We start from the raw sequence: 18,581 nt of genomic DNA on the forward strand, positions 1-18,581 counted from the left end.
TATTGTTTCTAATGTTTTTTCTTGAATGTTTATGAAGTGTGTTAGCTATTTGTTCAAATTAGGTGTTTATTAAGTTGTTGTAGTTTGGGTTATAAAAAGCAGAACAAAAAAAAGGACAATTTGCCTTCATCAATATTGATACAGTTGTATGGTGGAAAAGTACTCACCAAATAAGGGAATGACGCACAAACTTCTTCAAAGAATTAAAAATACGATACGTTCTTCGTAATTAAGAAGTTTATTGAACGAAGTTGAAAAATTTAGATACATTAAATATTTAGTTGGAGTATACTTAATGAATATTTCTCTTTAGTTTTAAGAACTAGGGAAAGATACTTAAGATTTAAAATTAAAACTTTAACCATATAGGGTTTTTGAGAACTCCAGCAGAGAACATGTAAAGTTAATCATTTATTTTTTTATTTTGAGGCCATTTGAAATAGTTAGGTTATCCCATTATTTCTAAAAAGAAGACATCAGTGGTACTTATATAATTTTTCTTTCGTGAAATGCTCTGTGACATTTTCCGAAAAACTACAATTGGCTTAAGCTACTGCTGTACGAATTACCTACTTACATTTTCGTATATATATTTAGAGGACCCAATGTATTGTGTCCAATACAATTGTAGGTGTAATTTACAAGTAATTTTATATCGATGTTAATAAGATGACTATAGAATGGATTAACCCTAATTAGAAGAAAGAAAGTTGCCAACGCAAGCCTGTCTACGCCATTACGTAACACCCACATACTCACAGAATTGATTTTTGTTACCCTCGGAAAAGCCAACAGCGCATGCGTTAATAGCTCGACCAATACATACACAAAAATACATTCACACATGCGCTTTCGCTGTATATCGAATTAAGCGAAAATGACATTTATTAAGACCACAGTAAGGATTATTTTGGAGTGAATACAGAAGTGGTATTTTTAGTCCATTCGTACCTATTAAGGAAAGTACAGACGCGCCCTCTCCCATACAAATCAGTAAACCCTGTCGCGGAAGGTTTTCTCTTTAGTCTAAATTTTCTGAAAATCGCACGTTTTATCATTCATCAGCGTTGACTCAGAATAAAAATCATATATATATGTGAAATAGTGTAAAAGCAAATATAAAGGGGTAGCTTTTATTTTGAGTTGCTATAAATAGCTTGGACAATTTTCTTGTGGGAAATCGAGTGCCCCATTCATAAAGTACATTCATTTGGGAAGACACGGTCGGAGAGGGGAAAAATTTCAAGTCACAGTGAATGGGTTTTTAATCAATACTCGTGGAATTCCGGATAACTACACTTTCTAAGGATTTTCTTATCGACGAAAAAGCAGTAATTTAAAGAAAAAATGTAAGTATACTATATATACTACTAGTATACTTATTGATAATTCACTCCTGACCTAGCTGTTGTCTTTGCTTCATATACTTATCTAACTTTGGCTGGATTCCATACGTTACTTAGTAAAACACTTTACATAGAAGCTCTGCGTTTTAGTTTGTAGTAAATGGCGCTCCATCAGAAAAGGAATGATGACACCATGATCTGCTTTATTGACTTATTATCATTTAGCTTGGCTTAATTACTAAAACGTATCTCAATTCTATATTGGAATCAACTAGAAAAGGGCATTTTCTATCGAAGTTCTAAATAATTATATGCCCAATTGTAAGGCTCCCTATTCAAACATTCTAGGCCCTTTTCCTGGCAAATGGTATGTATAACTCGTATAAGTGTTATTTCATACTTCGATATATTAATTTCTATGAACAGCAATCTTTAGAGTTAGAATTACGGACCATCTGTGCGGAGGCGTTTTAATTGTGTCACTCGACATCATGTCATATATTTATAACCTTATAGAAGTATACTCAGTTTATTTATAGAAATCTGGGTGGATCATTGTTTTCATAATAAATATCACGGTCACATTTTTTGAATACCGTCAAAACATAATAATATAAGCGACATAATATCAAGTGACCAAACAAAAAGAGTTATATTTTCAACCCTTTAGGCAATTAATTCAGCTCTTATGGAAAACACGATAGGGAAGCCGGCCTTTCTTAGAATGTCAAAAAACGGCGTGTGTCATCCGTTGCTCTGTCCAACCTTTTGTAAGTCTTTTTTTATATCCTGAAGCTTCTGATACCTTAAAAATCTACTACAATAATAAAAAGCTGTTGATGGTGATGAAACTTATGTTACATATAAAACTAGCATTTCATATAAAAATTACAACATTAAACTCTTAATTTCTTTATTCAGGCTACATACAAATACTATTTTATCGATGAAAAACAATGGGAACATAGGGGTAGACTTCGATATTATCAAGTTTAGTTTAACGGGTGATAAACAATCAAATATATAGATTACAGATCTTCTAACGAGAAATCAATAAAATTTAAATGTAAATAAGATACATATACATGTATTACGCTCATATTATCTGAATTTAAGATTTTGTTAAAGTATATCAGTTTAAAATATTACAGTAAAATCTATGTAGAAAATAATATTATTTTTGTATAAAAACAATTATTTAATAGGTTTTGAGGTTTGAGAATGGCGACATCGTTTGGTTATTGGAATCATATTTTGATGATGTCAGTCTAAATTTTTTGAGAATCTATTATAAGTTGTTTAAGTCTAAACTAATTCAAGCAATAATAGTTAAAATGAAACCCAAGCAAGCATTGGTTATAAATGTGAAAACTTCAAGAACATGTAAAAGAAAATCTAGAACGCAAATTAATATTCCTCTAGTTACCCGTGACCTTTCACGTATGACGTTAATACGTAGAAAAACTAAACATGATATCCATCATAAAATTGTGTTCACAAAAATAGTTGATAATGGCTGAATTTCGTCTTTATATTGACATACTATATATTAGTCTTAAAACAACAATAAAAAGCAAAAAGATTATGATTATTTTCTTTATTTAACAAGTAACACTTTTCGCTTATCACAGCCCAGCATTATTTTACCCATCACTTGTATCGTAGTACTACCACATACATTCTATAACTCCCAAAACTGACCATAATTTTGTGACCAAATCATTAGTTACTCTTCAGCGCAGCTCAACTCAACGACCTTTAAGGCTGATATTTACCTATTTCACCTCATTAACCTTAATATGTCTTATGTGGGCAGTAAGATAATACAATATAATGTGTTCGCCCAAGGATTAATTATACCTCTATTCACTAGTCATCTTGATATTAATTAGTAATTTATTTTTACATAGCTTGGCTTACTTTTAATTGACACAATGAAAAGAAATCCCATAATGCCTAGATGGAAGAGAGGGCGTCGACAGTGAGTCTCCATCGCGTTCGTTCTTAACTTTACTCATACTTCACCTCGCTCCAATTCTTTCCGACTCTCTTTGTTATATACCCAATCAAGGGCTTGCTTGGGTATATGACTGGAATCTCTTCGATATGTCCACTTGCGTCACTTACTAGCTAAAATTTGATATAGTAACTAGCGGATCCGACAGACGTTGTCCTGTCTATACGTCTTTAATTTGAAAATTTCAAACTTTTTTTAATAAGCTAAAACATTCTGGACCATTTTGATGAAAATTATTATTCAAATGTTATGACAATATCTAACTATCCAGCACATGGTCTACAATAACACAATGATAACAAAACTTTTTTTTAATTTGATCGCAGCGCTAACTGACGGGACAGACTAAAATTAAAATTCGAATATTATTTAAAATTTGACAGTGCGATGGTAGCGCCGTCTGTCGGATCCAATGTAAAACATTCCAAAATCAACAGCTACTAATTAATTTAAAAAAAACATTGTCCAGCGGACAAAATTGTGAATCTAAACCATTCTCGAATCTCCACGAACTCACACAAAAAATTTCATCAAAATTGGTCCAGTCGTTTAGGAGGAGTTCAGTCACATACACACGCACACAAGAAATATATATATTAAGATATGTTGCTCAGCCCAACGAACGAAATGACCATTTCATTCGTTTCATTTAAACTTTTTAAAACTAAACTAATCCTATCAACACGGCGGTCTAATCACAGATCAAGCTGATAACATATACTATATACACAATATAAACATACCAAATTTATACTATCAGTGCAAATTGAGTACAAAGATAATAAAAAACCAAAAATATTTTATTGTTAACACACTATCTGGTGTGAAAGTGTAATTACAGTTTTAAATGTAGATATGTATTACTTACGGAGTCTTTGTGTTTTGTCAAATATTTACTCTAATACATTAAAGTGACGACGGTAAAATGCACATCTATATAGTAAATTAGTTCTGTTAGAAGTTAATGATAGCAAGCAAGCTAATTGTTTATTTTATTACTGCGTATCATAAATATTTTTTTTAAATTCTAAATTACAGATAAATTATAAATGTAAAACAAATTATATATATTCATCACATGCATTGTAGTATAACACTTCTCCATTGTGAACAAAAAACCTCGCAGATTTTAATTTAATTTGTAATTATGAATGATCTTCGTTACAGGGCAACGACGGAGGGTGGTTTAGCTCCAGCCAGCGATGACATGCCAGTGGGCGGGCCCAAGACGCCCCAACAGATTGCTGCCCAGCGCCGTCTTCAGCAGACACAGGCGCAAGTCGATGAGGTATATTGCTGTAAAACAATGTTATGAACATTTCTTTATCCCTTTTAATTTTAATATTTCAAATATCGATGATAACTTTCAATGTTGAAAAATTTTTAGTAGTTACACCAAAGAACTATAGATAATAAGACTATTTACTAGTTTATTTATTTAATATTTGATTTTCTTCAGACGTCATTATCTTGTATACGCCAATAATAATATATTCAAAATGTGTATTATTGCACTTATTTATTTCGTCCAGGTGGTGGATATTATGAAAACAAACGTCGAAAAGGTACTGGAGAGAGATCAGAAGCTTTCAGAACTTGATGACCGAGCAGGTACATAAATCCTATATGACAATATATTTATGCGAACTATAAAAAATATTTGAAGGCATTGTTGATCAATATTGAAATACCAAATCTTTTGGTAGTCTTTATAAAACAGAAACTACTACTGAACTTTATGAGTAGTTGTCATGGTGTCTTACATTTGCGAATTATAATCAGACAAAACTGATTTTTTAAATTGTATATCCAGTTCTATAGATTAGATATGCATTACTTGTATAAAGAATACTGTTCTGTACTCAAGGTAATTGTCTGGCCAAATAGATTGAGTAGCATAATAAACTCAGTTAAATGCGTTCGTGTGTTGTACATAGATATGTACAACACACGGCACAGTACAGCCATCACTAATTTTAAAGTCTTTAAACTGTCACAAACTTCGAGGAAGCTTACGTTATTACTTACTTCTAAAACTTGTTAATTTCAGATGCACTGCAACAAGGCGCTTCACAGTTTGAACAACAGGCTGGCAAGTTGAAGAGCAAATTTTGGTTGCAGAACTTAAAAGTAATCTCATTTTAAAATCAGCGTCCTAAAAAACTTAACAAAAATCTCGCTCAATACTGTATCGAAATATAATAGGAATTTATTGAGAGTCATTTTCTTATTTCAGATGATGATAATCGCAGCTGTCATTGGGATTATAATTTTGGCTTTAATCATTGGTAAGTTATAAAATATTTTCGCGTCTGCACTCTAGATTGTCGCTCTATGTTGTTAACAAACGAATTTTTAGACTAATCATGCTATTATTTTTTCTTAAATTTTCAGCCAACTTTGTGTGAACAAGTTTCGGTAACCGAAGTTTAATTTAGAAGTTACTTGTTATATTATGAATAGATATAATGCAGTATGTTGTTTTTTATTAATATTTTGATATTAAGCCTGTTTGGTAAGTGGGCCTCGTTGTGTCGCTGTTACTTACCTTACATACCCTGAAACGTATAAACATACATTTACAAGTACATAATAAATTATTATTATATAAACGAGACAAACACTAAAATTGTATGACTTTCACATATATACTATTTAACATATTAAATTGGCAAACCAAACAAACATTATTCATTTATTATATAGTTGGATATAAATTAACTTCAGAGTATGTATTGGTCTACATGTTGGCTTTCTCTGTTCTGTCTCTTGTCTATCAGATAAGAGTGTCTTAAAATCGTTCTTATAGAAAAAATGTGATTTAACTATGGCACAACTGTTAAAAGTATTAAAAATACTAGAAACTAAGGTTTATGGACACTAAAAACACATAAAAAATTAATAGTAATCAAAATACATATTTATTATTAAACAAAAATAATGGTTATATTTAAATCACAAAGCTGCTTTTGATAACATGTTTTCTTGTGTAAAATGTCTATAATCTATCTATATGTCTAACACCATCGTGACGTGATAATTAGGGCATTTCCGATTGATCCAATCTTCATTCTTCTGAGTGCTTGCCCCAGTTAGCAATATGCCTGCTTTCCAAAAACCCAGAAATGCATAGCTGAAACCCTAAACTAAAATAATCTGTAGAAAAATTTGTAAAATGTGCTTGTAAAGATTAAAAAATTATAAAATAGAATCATTGCTGTTTATATAATTGTCGCGCCACAGGGGCAAAATATAGTCGTTGCTGACGTAAATTTATAGCTTGTCATTTGCTGAAAAATCTCCACAAACAATAAAAACATCATAACCCTTTTTGTGACATTTTAAACAGTGTTCTAATCTTTTATTTATTTTTAGGTCTGTAAACATCTTTTGTGGCAAACCGAGGTATGGTGTTTCTTAGATTTTCTTTAAAGTAACAATTGTTAGTTATGTCTCAATTGGTTATGACTCAAAAAAATTACTGAAAACTACTTCGAGAGCATTTATATAGTGGGAAAGTTTTAAATAACAATACTGAAATTACATATTTTACAGGTCTCGCCTTCGCTGCTTTTCGGTCCCGGCTACAATTATCCCGAGTAATAATTTGTCGTTCTTTATAGATTAGTGTTGTTGAATGTTTTCTTAATTATATAAAAATGAAACATTATAATATCGAAATATTGAGGCTAAATATCTTAGAATTTGTAAATTTTTGAGATCACTTATCTTACCGACTCTGTCACTATTTTGCCATAAGTAATGTTTTAATAGAATATTTTTAGAAGATCTTTCTTTATTAACATTTACTGTTGAATAGCGAAAATTTCCGCTGGCCCTTACAATGAGGCTTATCAAAAATATACCATATCAAGATATTTTATAATTGTGTTCAACAATATAAATATTTTTATTAATTTTGCTTTTTATACTTGGACCAAATTTTTTAAAACTGTTATCCCTAGAGACCTGTTAATGTTGTTTTAGAGACCGTGTTAAAAAGTAGAGTTTAATTTTCTAAAATTTATTTTCGACACTTATTAAACGCAAAGTTTGTCCTTAATAAATCGCTTAAAGTTTGTCATGCTATTTACACCTATATGTTTTTTATGTATAAAAAATGTATTATGGGAAGCTGCACAGCACCTTGAGCGGTTTTGTAACTTGTTAAAAATGTATACCTATTAGCCGTTTCACAATGTAACCATTTAAACTTAGTTACATAGATTTGAAACGAAGTTTTATACCTAATAAAATTATTGTTAAATATATTACAATTTGTATAGATGTGTCACAATATACCTTCCTATAGGGTGTTATTACTGGCCAGTTCGTGTATTTAAAAAAAAATCTGTGTGTTTAAAACATGTAAGAAATTGATGTAGATTTTTAACTGCTTTCTAGTTAGATATTGCTAATTCTGTTGTACATAAATCTGATATAGACTTAACAATTAATATATTTCTTATATTTATTTCGTTATGCATTGAAATCTTTTCTGTACATCAGAATTGTACCACATGGGTTTTTTGCAAAAAATTACCAGTAATTTTTTTATTAAAAAAAGTATTTGCTTAATTTTGCGTTTAAAATGAAGGAATTATATTTTTTTCGTAAGATTATTTTATATTCACAAATATAATGTCTAATAATCATGAGCTATAGTTACGAAACAAAATATTTCATATTGATGACATAATTTCATTATCTAGTAGGATTTAAATAGAAATTATAGGTAGCATGTAAATAACATATTTTAGAGTAATGTTTCAGAGGTTTGAAATTTTTAGAAAAACTACATTAACCGATAAGAATAACAAATTGGTGTTTTAATGATTGTCATAAATAAATGTTTGACTAAGATTAAATAATCAAGTTAAACAGCTAAATTCATCTTATTAACGCGTCCTTTACTGTTTTAAAAAAATCAAATTCAGAACATGATGAAATGACAAAACATTTAAAAATTAAAGACGTATAAACTATGAAAGTTAACTCTTAATGTTGTTAATATAATTTGGAAATCGAACTTGAGATACTAGTATAATGTTTACTATCTGTGATGAGCCCACAGAGAACATTATATTAAACGTATTTTTAATATTATTTTTGCTCGTTTCATTCGGACGCGTTTATATGATGAAACATTCTTTCACTGTAAGGTAAAAGAAATACACCAGAGTCTCAAAAGGTAAATATATTGAAGTACCTTTAATCATAGATTACATAAATATTCATTATAAGTAAAAGTAATGTTTGAAGCGTAAAACTTTAATAAATAACATAGAGAATTTTATTTAAAAATCAAGGTTTGCACCTACAATATTATGTACATATGTTAATTGAGTATATTTATTAATTATTTTATTAAAAATATTCTTCTTAATATAAAATGTTATGTTAATACAAAAACAGATACTTTAGACGATTATAATAAATCATTTATTATTTTAAAAAATGTTTAAAACAAGGATATTATATTAGTGACAAATGAGACTATAATTATCCCATTATTTGTTTATACATTTAAGGAAATTATTTTTTTTAATAAGTAGGTGTTTTAATTTAAACATATAAAATGTTTAAGTATAATATAGCACTTGATGTTGCAATTTATTAATATTATCGTAATGGGATATTAATTATTTAATTTAAAACCTGCCTAGCTGTTGTGCGAGTTTAAAAAATTGAATAGTTCATAGTAAAATTACTTACATAATCAAAACTATCTTATTGAAAATATAGGTAAACTTTATGTATCTATAGCATTATTTTATGTAAAAGTATTGCTTCAATAAAAAGCGAATTTAAATACTGAAATCCTTTTTATTTGTAGAAAATTAATAACAGATAACTTTAAATACAGTCATAAAAAATTACGAGTCTAGTTTAGGTAGAGGCTTACGTAGATTAATTAGTACCTAATTGACAAGGAATCAATAGTTGACACTTTGACGAAAAATTATAATCTAAACATATTTATCATTTATTTCCGTTATAAACTAAAATACACTCGAAATACATATAAAAAATTTTGGATTGAAAATTCCACATTTACAAAGCACTTCCGAAAATTAAATGTATTCCCCTCTTATAAAAAAAGCCATTTCCGCAAATACTGGATATTAAAAGCTAGTTTAACCAAAGACTTAATAGTTATTTAATTCTCACTGAATTTACTTAAACTAATACCTATTATAAAAATAACGTGTCCAATAACATTTATTACAGTCTCTATTAATGGGAGGACCTTTATTTGTTGTGCTCCATTACACTTACAACTAATTATTATAGAATACAATAACTATAATCCTGATATGGGAAACTAAAAAAGCAAATAGATACTATAATAATAATATAAGATATTAAACAACCTTGACGTTTACGTAGTGATAGAGGTATTGTTCGTGATTTCATCGCTATTATGATATCTTACTACGATTAAATTCAATATCGTTTACAAGTACAATGTGTCAAACAGCATACGTGAACACTTCTTAGCTGAACGTGAACACGCTTTCCATCTACTGATTGAAATGAAATGATTCGTAACCTTAGTGAATTAGTTGACGTGTACTGTATGTAAGTCTTTATATTGGTGCTTTTTAAATACAATATGAACCGGTTAAAATACTGAACAATACCATTTTCTCGCAAAGTCTTTCGAAGAATTATTCTTTAAATTATATATTAAGTTCATTTATTTCTTAAATAGTACCAAGTTAAAAAACCTGACTGATTTAGTGTTCATGGGTAGACTGTTAACAAATTTAACAATGTTCACAACCGTACGATAATTTCCGTTCTCATGAAACATTTGATGATTACACAGATAGCCCAATAATAATTGCAGTTTTTAGTGTTAGTGCCATCTATTGGCTCATTGTTTTATTAGGATCACATGCCGTTGCTTCATGGCGCAATCCTTTCATTGGTTATTACTGTTGTTCAATATAAATTCGAAATGTTGGCACGTTCATGACACTCGAAGTGCCCTCGTCCGACGTCCACTCCCAGCTCAAGTCTTGCCATACGTCTAACATTTAATTTGAATTATATTTTTTCAATTTAAAAAACACAAGTTTACAAGATTTAAACTATAAATAATGTCCTACATACATTATTGCACGTTTCATATGATTTTTAAAAGTATTTTATCCATTTTCCTGACTCGTACGATAATTTTTATCTATGTGCGATAATTTTTCGGTCTATGGTACGATAGTTGCCTGGCTTCAGGTTGTGAACACAACAATGCTCTGTATTTCTGATACTGACAGTCGACAGATGACGACTGACCGGGCATTGTTTATATTCAGAGGTAAAATATATTTGCTTTACCAAATTTCAAAAAATGTTTTAATTTTATTAATTGTTTACGTAGCTAAAGTGAAGGAGTTTGAAACTTCTATTAATTATAAGAATTTACCTTCATTTGTTACGCTCAAATAAAAATTATATTCCGTTTTCAGAAAAATATGAAAACTGTAAACATCTTATTCGTTTAATTATTGCTTGGTGAGTATTTTATTATTTTTTTCTCTTAACATTATTGCATATTAATGACCCGTCGCAGTAAATATTAATTAATATGATGTCTATACTAAAAGTATAAGCAAGTCTTGTATATTTAAAAGTTGCATATTTTATTGCACCACATAATATAACATTGGCAAAATAAAAAAGATGTTGTAATATTTTAGTAATTACGTCTAACAATGATTGAGCTGCCCAGGATTACAAGGGCTCTGAGAGCTCACACCCAGCTTGATAAACCTCGTTGTCTAAAGCCAAGTGGAGATCAACCTCAACTGGTTATAAACTTTAATACCAATGTGTCAAGGTATGTGCAGAAAATGTTTCATACTACATTTAATATTTTCATCAACTACTATTCCAGGTAATCATTAAAAATATAATTATATATTTAATTAAATAACCAACTCAACCAAGAGTTTCATAAAAAATCCTATTATGTTTGTGTTGTTACACATGTAAGTCCTATTCAGCTCAATGACAATGAAAGGGCATTTGTATAGATAGTATTAAAATTTATTAAATAAAAGCATATAATGTACACAGGTCCAAAGTGAAACATTTTTATTTAATTATTACTTTATAACTTATTATAATGTACCTGTATATAATCACTACATGTATATCTATATTCACACACTGTGTACATGCTAATAGAATGCTAAATGCTAAAGGAATACATCAAACAATAGCATATATTTTTTGTCAATCTCCTTTACTCTCCTTCTCAATCTTTCTCACTGTAGCTCTCTCCCACCTCTAGCTCCATGGCACTCTCTGTGCTCTATCTCACTCACTCTCTCCATCATTCTTACTAGCTTGCTTCTTACTCTTGTTCAATGGCTATTTGCTTCATGCTACATTCGAACATTCTCACATTCTCTCAATTGGTCTCAATTTTTTTTTTTTTTTTTTTTTTTTTTTTATAGAACAGGGGGCAAACGGGCAGGAGGCTCACCTGATGTTAAGTGATACCGCCGCCCATGGACACCCTCAATGCCAGAGGGCTCGCGAGTGCGTTGCCGGCCTTTTAAGAAATTTAAAAGGCCGGCAACGCACTCAATTGCACTCTTCCTTCCTCCTGCACTGAACATCTTCATGACGCTTATATATTATTGCGTTTCATCTGTAAAAATTATGCCAAGTTTCACTTTTTATAACAATCCTCATACTGGCCTAATGTTTATGTTTACATTTTTCGTACACTGATGGACATGAAGATAAAAATTTGTTGTATGAATATAGAAAGTAAAGTAACTTACTATTGAATGTTTTCAATACATCACTCTCATTCAATAATAACTCACATATTATTCTCCTTAAAATTTGAGTGTGTGTTAAATTGGTTGGGCATGAGATTCCAATAACATAAATTTATAGATTTTTATTTAAAGATTAAATCCCTATTTGCTAAGTTTATATGGAAAAAAAACATAATTTTTTTTTACCTTTGCAGATATAAATCACTCACTGATATCTATGCATATGTGGAAAAACATGAATTGCAAGGTAGTGAAATATTACCACTTTTACAAAAGTTGAAAGTAGAATGTAAGCAGCTAACTGGAGACCAAAGTGATAATGTAGTAGAAGATGCGGCTGTGTTAACATTACGAATGTTTCTTGACCAAGACATTGTTATGTTAAAACATTTATCTCAGCTCCGACAGACCTTTGGAAATGTTCAAACCACAACTGCTAACAAAATTTGTAAGGTAATGTAACTTCTAACTAGCCTACCTTCTATTATTTGTTAAATAAAAATACCTGACTTTACAAACAATTTCTACTCACACATAATAAGTAAAATCCCTCATGTATACTTGGTGATAATTTTGTGACTGTCTTAATGAATTTCTCAATATAAATAAGTTTTAAACCATAAATTATACTATTTATTTTTAAACAACATTCTCATCACATCTTGGTGAAAGCCTTAAAAACCCTTTATATAAGTGATGTTCTATGCCTTTGTAGGTGGTATCAGAAATTTCTACCTACCTCAATGAAGAGACTAAAGAGTATATAAAAAAAGAAATGGTTGAAACTAAGCCGTTAACAAAACTCTGGGGTGAAAATATACAATGTATCTACATCCCTTACAAACCTTTGAAGAAAAAATTAGCAAAATTGACAAGGAAACCTGCAACAGAAAGCTCATTTGTTAATGATTTCTCAATGAAATACAACAATGAGAATAATAAAAATAATTTAGAACAAGTAAAACCTCCGCTAGAACCGAAGGTAAATAAATATCCATATTTCTGCTTTTTAGACGTTTTTACAATATTTTTTTTAATTAAAAATAGATAAGATTTATTGATCGAGATATTCATTTACAAACAAACAAAAATCATTTATTCATAAAGGTAACATAATGTACACTTATGAACGTCAAAAATTCATTTGCTTTAAATATACTAAGAGAAAAGACAACGATTTAGTGTAGAGACTAAGTACGACCTTTAGTGACTTGCTAAGTAAGACTTATGTATATCAAAATTGGATATTCACAAATACGGAAGTATTTTAATTTTCTTCAAGATTTTTTTTAAATTTTTACGGAATCATAGTACAGACAAATTTGGTGCTTGTTTTTCAGTTTGGAAAAGTATGGCTGGAAACAAAAGTGAGAGAACTATATGAAAGTTCAGGAGGCATGGCAAGTGCAGATGTATTGCAGTCAATTATAACATTACTCAACTCACCACGATCCAATGACGAAATGCAGAATGATTTGTTTGATTTACTGGGGTTTGATAAATTTGAATTCATACAAGAGATATTAGAACATCGTCAGGATATTACAGACAGCTTGAAATCACCTATACAACCTAGCGTTGCTGAATGTTTGTATTTGTTAATGATTTAATTAAATAACTTAATTTCTTTATTAATAACAAAATTACGCTAAATAACACTACCACGATCATATGCATAAAACAAAAATTTATTTGTTTATTTCATTCTACTACAGCTAAAGTAAATCATATCTAACAAAAGATAATTATTACAGATATAGCAAAGATGGCATATAACATACCGTTTAAATTTACTAAAATGAAAGTTCCCGGCAATTCTTTTGTATGTATTAGGTACTTTACAACGTTATCAGTGTTACGATTATAGGTTTTTACGACCAAATATGCTTTTCCCTCCAATTTTTTTAACAGATTATGACTGTATATTTATATATAACCCTGTCATTGGTTTGGTTTGCGCCTTGCTTAAAAAATTTAAATTTAATATAACTAATTTCCAGTGGCTGCAATGTTACCAGAAAATAAAATGCCACAATATCTCTGTCAAGTATCAGTTAGATCTGAACAAGAGAAACTGTTGGCTAAGCTTGTGAGGAAAGGAGAAAAGAAATCCAAAACCAAAAAGGGTGATGATGATGACGACGAACCAGAAATTAATATTGCTCAACTTCGAGCTAAAAGGTAAAACTATTCGTCCTTTTCTTTAATTTATACCAATAAAAATACTGGATTTAGAACTTCTCATATCTTGCTTGTTATTAATTATACTTGGAATTTTTTAAATATTTTCCCCCATAATTACACAGTACCTGGATGACCGAGCTTTGCTCGGTATTTTAATTTTTTTTAATTGTGTTTTTTGGAAATTATATTTAAGTACGAATTACATACTAATAAAATGATGAAATATGAACAATATAGAATATATCCTGTACTGGATAGCTTAAGTGTTGTTGTCTCGTTAAAATAATTTTAAAAAATAGTATTATTATTCGCCGATAGATGTCAGGAAGGATCCCTTCCATTAGATCGCATTCACGCTAGCTTGATACTTTGGCTTTGCGTATGGTTGTTACTTGCCCACAATATCTTGTCTTCTTTAATAGTGAGTGGGGGGAATCATCTGAGAATTTATAACAGTTCTGAAATAATTAATTATTGTTTCCATTTCACAGGATCGCAGAGTTAACAAAACCAGTGGTACCCTTTTCTACATCGAAAAGTAACGTGGATCCTGTACTTCAAAAGATATCGTATTTCCAAACGAAAGTGCAATATCCTAATGTATATGACTCCTCGATTAATGCGAAAAATTCAGCTGGTAATTTTTTTTTAATTCAAGCAAAATTTATGAACCCTAAAAAACCTTATACACAAAATATTGCCTATAATATAAAATAACCCGGGGCTCGAGACAATAGTATATTTCATTACAAGTGCGGAAAGCCTGTCATTGCAACGAGTTCCGACGAATGTCTACCCGAGCCGAGGCGCAGCCGAAGGTGAGGGTTGACAGTCGGAACAAGTTGAAATGACGGTTCCGCACGTGTACTGAACGACTATTTTTAATACAGTTGCGAAAAAATTAAGCAATTTAATTAAACTTTTTGCTTTTTTTCTATTCTCTCTACGGAATAAATTCGTTGCACGTAGATATGTAGCGACTTATATGTTTCCGGTAAATTGTTCTCCGAAGCATTTTGTGCAATTATACTGCGTTCGGGTGGTATTCATTCAAATAAAATATCGTCGAAATTACTCATTTTGTGAAACAAATAACTCAACTCGAAAGAAAATTTTTGGAAAATGGCGCCAACCGCAAAGAATATGAGCAAAGCTTGTTTTTTCTTTTCTTCACCCATTCTGGGTAGGCAAAGGGAACTTGGCCCATACAGCCAATTCTTCAGTAAACTATTTTTATTGAAAGAAAACCAAATCTAACTCATTGAGTCCAATCATTAAATCTGATATTGAAACAAATAGTAGCTTCTTTTAAAAATATTTGAATGAATCATAAAAACTTCTGTGATTTTTTTTAGTAAAAACTTCATAGTTAGTTTTTTCTTTTTAATATTTTTTTATTGATATGAAATAAAATAAACCTAACCTAACTTATTGAATCCAATTATTAGTAAACTTTTTAAAAATACGTATTTGTATATATTATAAAATTCTTTTTAATATTTTTTAATTGATAAGAAATGAAAAGAAACCTAACCGACCTTATTGAATCCAATTTTTATAATATTTAGAAATCATATATCATAAAAACTTCTATGAATCTTTTTAATAAAACCTTCGTGGTTGGTTTTTTCTTTTTAATACACATTGTTTTGACAGTTGGCAAAGAAAAAGCACGAGTGCGGGAATGGCAAAGAAAAAGCACGAGTGTGTAATAGCCCTCTTTCCGAACGCTATACCTCCCTGCAATATGCCACTTTTTGAGCAACTGTATTAAAATAGTATATTTCATTACAAGTGCGGAAAGCCTGTCATTGCAAAGAGTTTCGACAAATGTCTACCCGAGCCGAGGCGCAGCCGAAGGTGAGGGTTGACAGTCGGGACAAGTTGCAATGATGGTACCGCACGTGTACTGAACGACTATTTTTAATACAGTTGCGAAAAAATTAGGCAATTTTATTAAACTATTTGCTTTTTTCTCTTCTCTCTACGGAATAAATTTGTTGCACGTAGATATGTAGGTAGCGACTTATGTTTCCGGTAAATTGTTCTCCGAAGCATTTTGTGCAATTATACTGAGTTCGTGTGGTGTTAATTCAAATAAAATATCGTCGAATTACTCATTTTGTGCAACAAATAACTTAACTCGCAAGAACATTTTTAGAAAATGGCGCCAACCGTCAAAGATTAAAGAATATGAGCAAAGCTTTTTTTTTTCTTCACCCATTCGGGGTAGGCAAAAGGAACTTACCATACAGCCAAGTTTTCAGTAGATTATTTTTATTGAAATTAACCCATATCTAACTTATTGAATCCAATTATTATAATATTTAGAAATCATATATCATAAAAACTTCTATGAATCTTTTTAATAAAACCTTCGTGGTTGGTTTTTTCTTTTTAATACACATTGTGTTGACAGTTGGCAAAGAAAACGCACGAGTGCGGAAATGGCAAAGAAAAAGCACGAGTGTGTAATAGCCCGCTTTCCGAACGCTATACCTCCCTGCAATATGCCACTTTTTGAGCAACTGTATTAAAAAATCACTTTTCGAATCATTTTCAAAAATGGTCATTTGACAAAGCATCAGTCTAATGTCGTCCTCATACAAATTTGTTTAGCGTTAGTGAGTCACGACTGTTGAAGTCGAAGTGACTTTGTCTCAAGCACTAGTAACCTTCGGAAAGACTGTCAGTGTCTGACAGTTAGTCAGTGTCTGACAACTGACGCAAGAACACTATACCAATTGTCGTATTCCGCTAAGTTCTAGCACTGCTCGGGTTTTCCATAGAACCATTGATTGTTACTTTTCCATAAGCAAATAATTTGATCCGTGCTCAGGAAATTATTTAGAACCGAAATTTTTGAGCGTGACTTCCATTGGTTCAATATCAGATTTACCTTAAGAATGAGTAACATTACCGTCATCATTATATTTAAAGCCCAGAAGACTAAATTACAAAATTAAAAATGCTGTTCGACGTGCAAATAAAATTTTCGTTTTTTTAACTCTAAATCTCCAGTTTGTAAATTACACTTAGAAACATTAACTCGTCAGCAAGTAAGCTATGAGGCACGCAAACTGTTCCATTATTTAAAACGCAAAAAAAAATTATCCAGTCCAATTCGTGTTTTAGGATTTGTCTCTGGTATGAAACTAATTCTGCCCGAGAATGCAGTACGTAAAGATCTCAAAGAGTACGAAGAAGTCATCATTCCCAAGATGGAATCAGGGCCATTGGAAATCGGCAACAAGCGCGTGCCTATAGCGGCTTTGGATGAAGTAAGATGATCTTTTCGTAGAAGTAAGATGGATGGTCGTAGGTTCGATCCCCGGCATCAATGGACTTTCTTTCTATGTGCGCATTTAACATTTACTCGAACGGTGAAGGAAAACATCGAGGTTGTAGCGCCACTGATTTATTTTAAAGACGGTCTTTTGAATAAAAAAAAATTAATTAAAGAAATACCAGTAAAGATTTTTGAATAACATCACCTCAAAAAGTTAACTCTTGTTTATAAAATGAGTATATTTCACGTCGTTGGTACGCACTGTAATACTCGCTCGTACGATGAAGAAAAACATCGTGGAGAAATATAATCAAAAAGTTTGGAGTTTGCAAAGTTTACATTAAGATTTTTTTATCAACAGGTTGGCCAAATGGCATTCGAGAATATAAAAGAACTAAACAGAATACAGTCGGTTGTATTTAATACAGCTTACAATACGAATGAGAATTTGTTGATATGCGCTCCAACTGGTGCGGGTAAAACTAATATTGCCTTACTCACTGTGGTACATCAAATTAAACAATATATTGAGAATAATGTCATTATGAAGAACAAATTTAAGGTATGAATGTTAATATATTTGTTTATCCAATCCTATTTGACAATTTTTTAACTATGAAACCTATACACTGAAACCTATAAATATTTATTTTTAAAATTCCAAATTATATGAATGTTTAATTAGTATGTATTTAGTTTACAATGGTTATTCCGGCAAGATGTCTGTATGAACAGGTAAATAAATTACGAACTATTTATGAGTTATTTTAATATTTTTCTTTATGTATAACTTAAATTATATATCTTATATTTCGATCAAATCCCATTGAAATTAACTCCCAACACAATATTTTAAGCCGAGACAATTTTTACAAGCGTGCTATCTCAACTAATGATTCTTTTTTTTAGATAAATAAATTATTATTTACTTGTTTAGTCCTTTTATT

The 18,581-nt window shown here is 30.4% G+C and overlaps 2 protein-coding genes across 7 annotated transcripts in view; both read left to right on the top strand.

Moving 5' to 3' along the window:
• Window positions 1-987: 987 nt before the first annotated feature.
• Window positions 988-7,701, top strand: LOC110992422 (vesicle-associated membrane protein 2). Of its 4 annotated transcripts, none has more exons than XR_006750293.1 (8): window positions 989-1,349; window positions 4,531-4,651; window positions 4,896-4,974; window positions 5,414-5,493; window positions 5,600-5,651; window positions 5,758-5,836; window positions 6,739-6,768; window positions 6,919-7,701. XR_006750293.1 is itself a non-coding variant. In XM_045628600.1 (7 exons), coding segments are annotated over exons 1-6 (342 nt in total). In that variant the 5' UTR covers window positions 988-1,347; the 3' UTR covers window positions 6,747-6,768; window positions 6,919-7,701. The 4 variants fall into 4 exon arrangements, 1 of the variants encoding a protein (XP_045484556.1); XR_006750294.1 differs by lacking the exon at window positions 989-1,349 and adding an exon at window positions 4,113-4,212; XR_006750295.1 differs by lacking the exon at window positions 989-1,349 and adding an exon at window positions 4,149-4,283.
• Window positions 7,702-9,891: 2,190 nt separating this feature from the next.
• Window positions 9,892-18,581, top strand: part of LOC110992445 (activating signal cointegrator 1 complex subunit 3) — a 29,825-nt gene continuing 21,135 nt past the window's right edge. Inside the window, exons 1-10 of one of the 3 annotated variants that reach the window (XM_045628599.1) lie at window positions 9,892-9,945; window positions 10,836-10,881; window positions 11,067-11,206; window positions 12,356-12,614; window positions 12,877-13,143; window positions 13,502-13,748; window positions 14,162-14,342; window positions 14,837-14,982; window positions 17,481-17,626; window positions 17,996-18,196. In XM_045628599.1, coding sequence (XP_045484555.1) covers window positions 11,082-11,206; window positions 12,356-12,614; window positions 12,877-13,143; window positions 13,502-13,748; window positions 14,162-14,342; window positions 14,837-14,982; window positions 17,481-17,626; window positions 17,996-18,196 — 1,572 coding nt within the window. In that variant the 5' untranslated portion in view covers window positions 9,892-9,945; window positions 10,836-10,881; window positions 11,067-11,081. The other 2 variants (XM_045628597.1, XM_045628598.1) reach the window with 2 other exon arrangements.

This window comes from Pieris rapae, chromosome 6 (genome assembly GCF_905147795.1).
Source record: "Pieris rapae chromosome 6, ilPieRapa1.1, whole genome shotgun sequence".
Taxonomy (NCBI): Eukaryota; Metazoa; Arthropoda; class Insecta; order Lepidoptera; family Pieridae; genus Pieris; species Pieris rapae.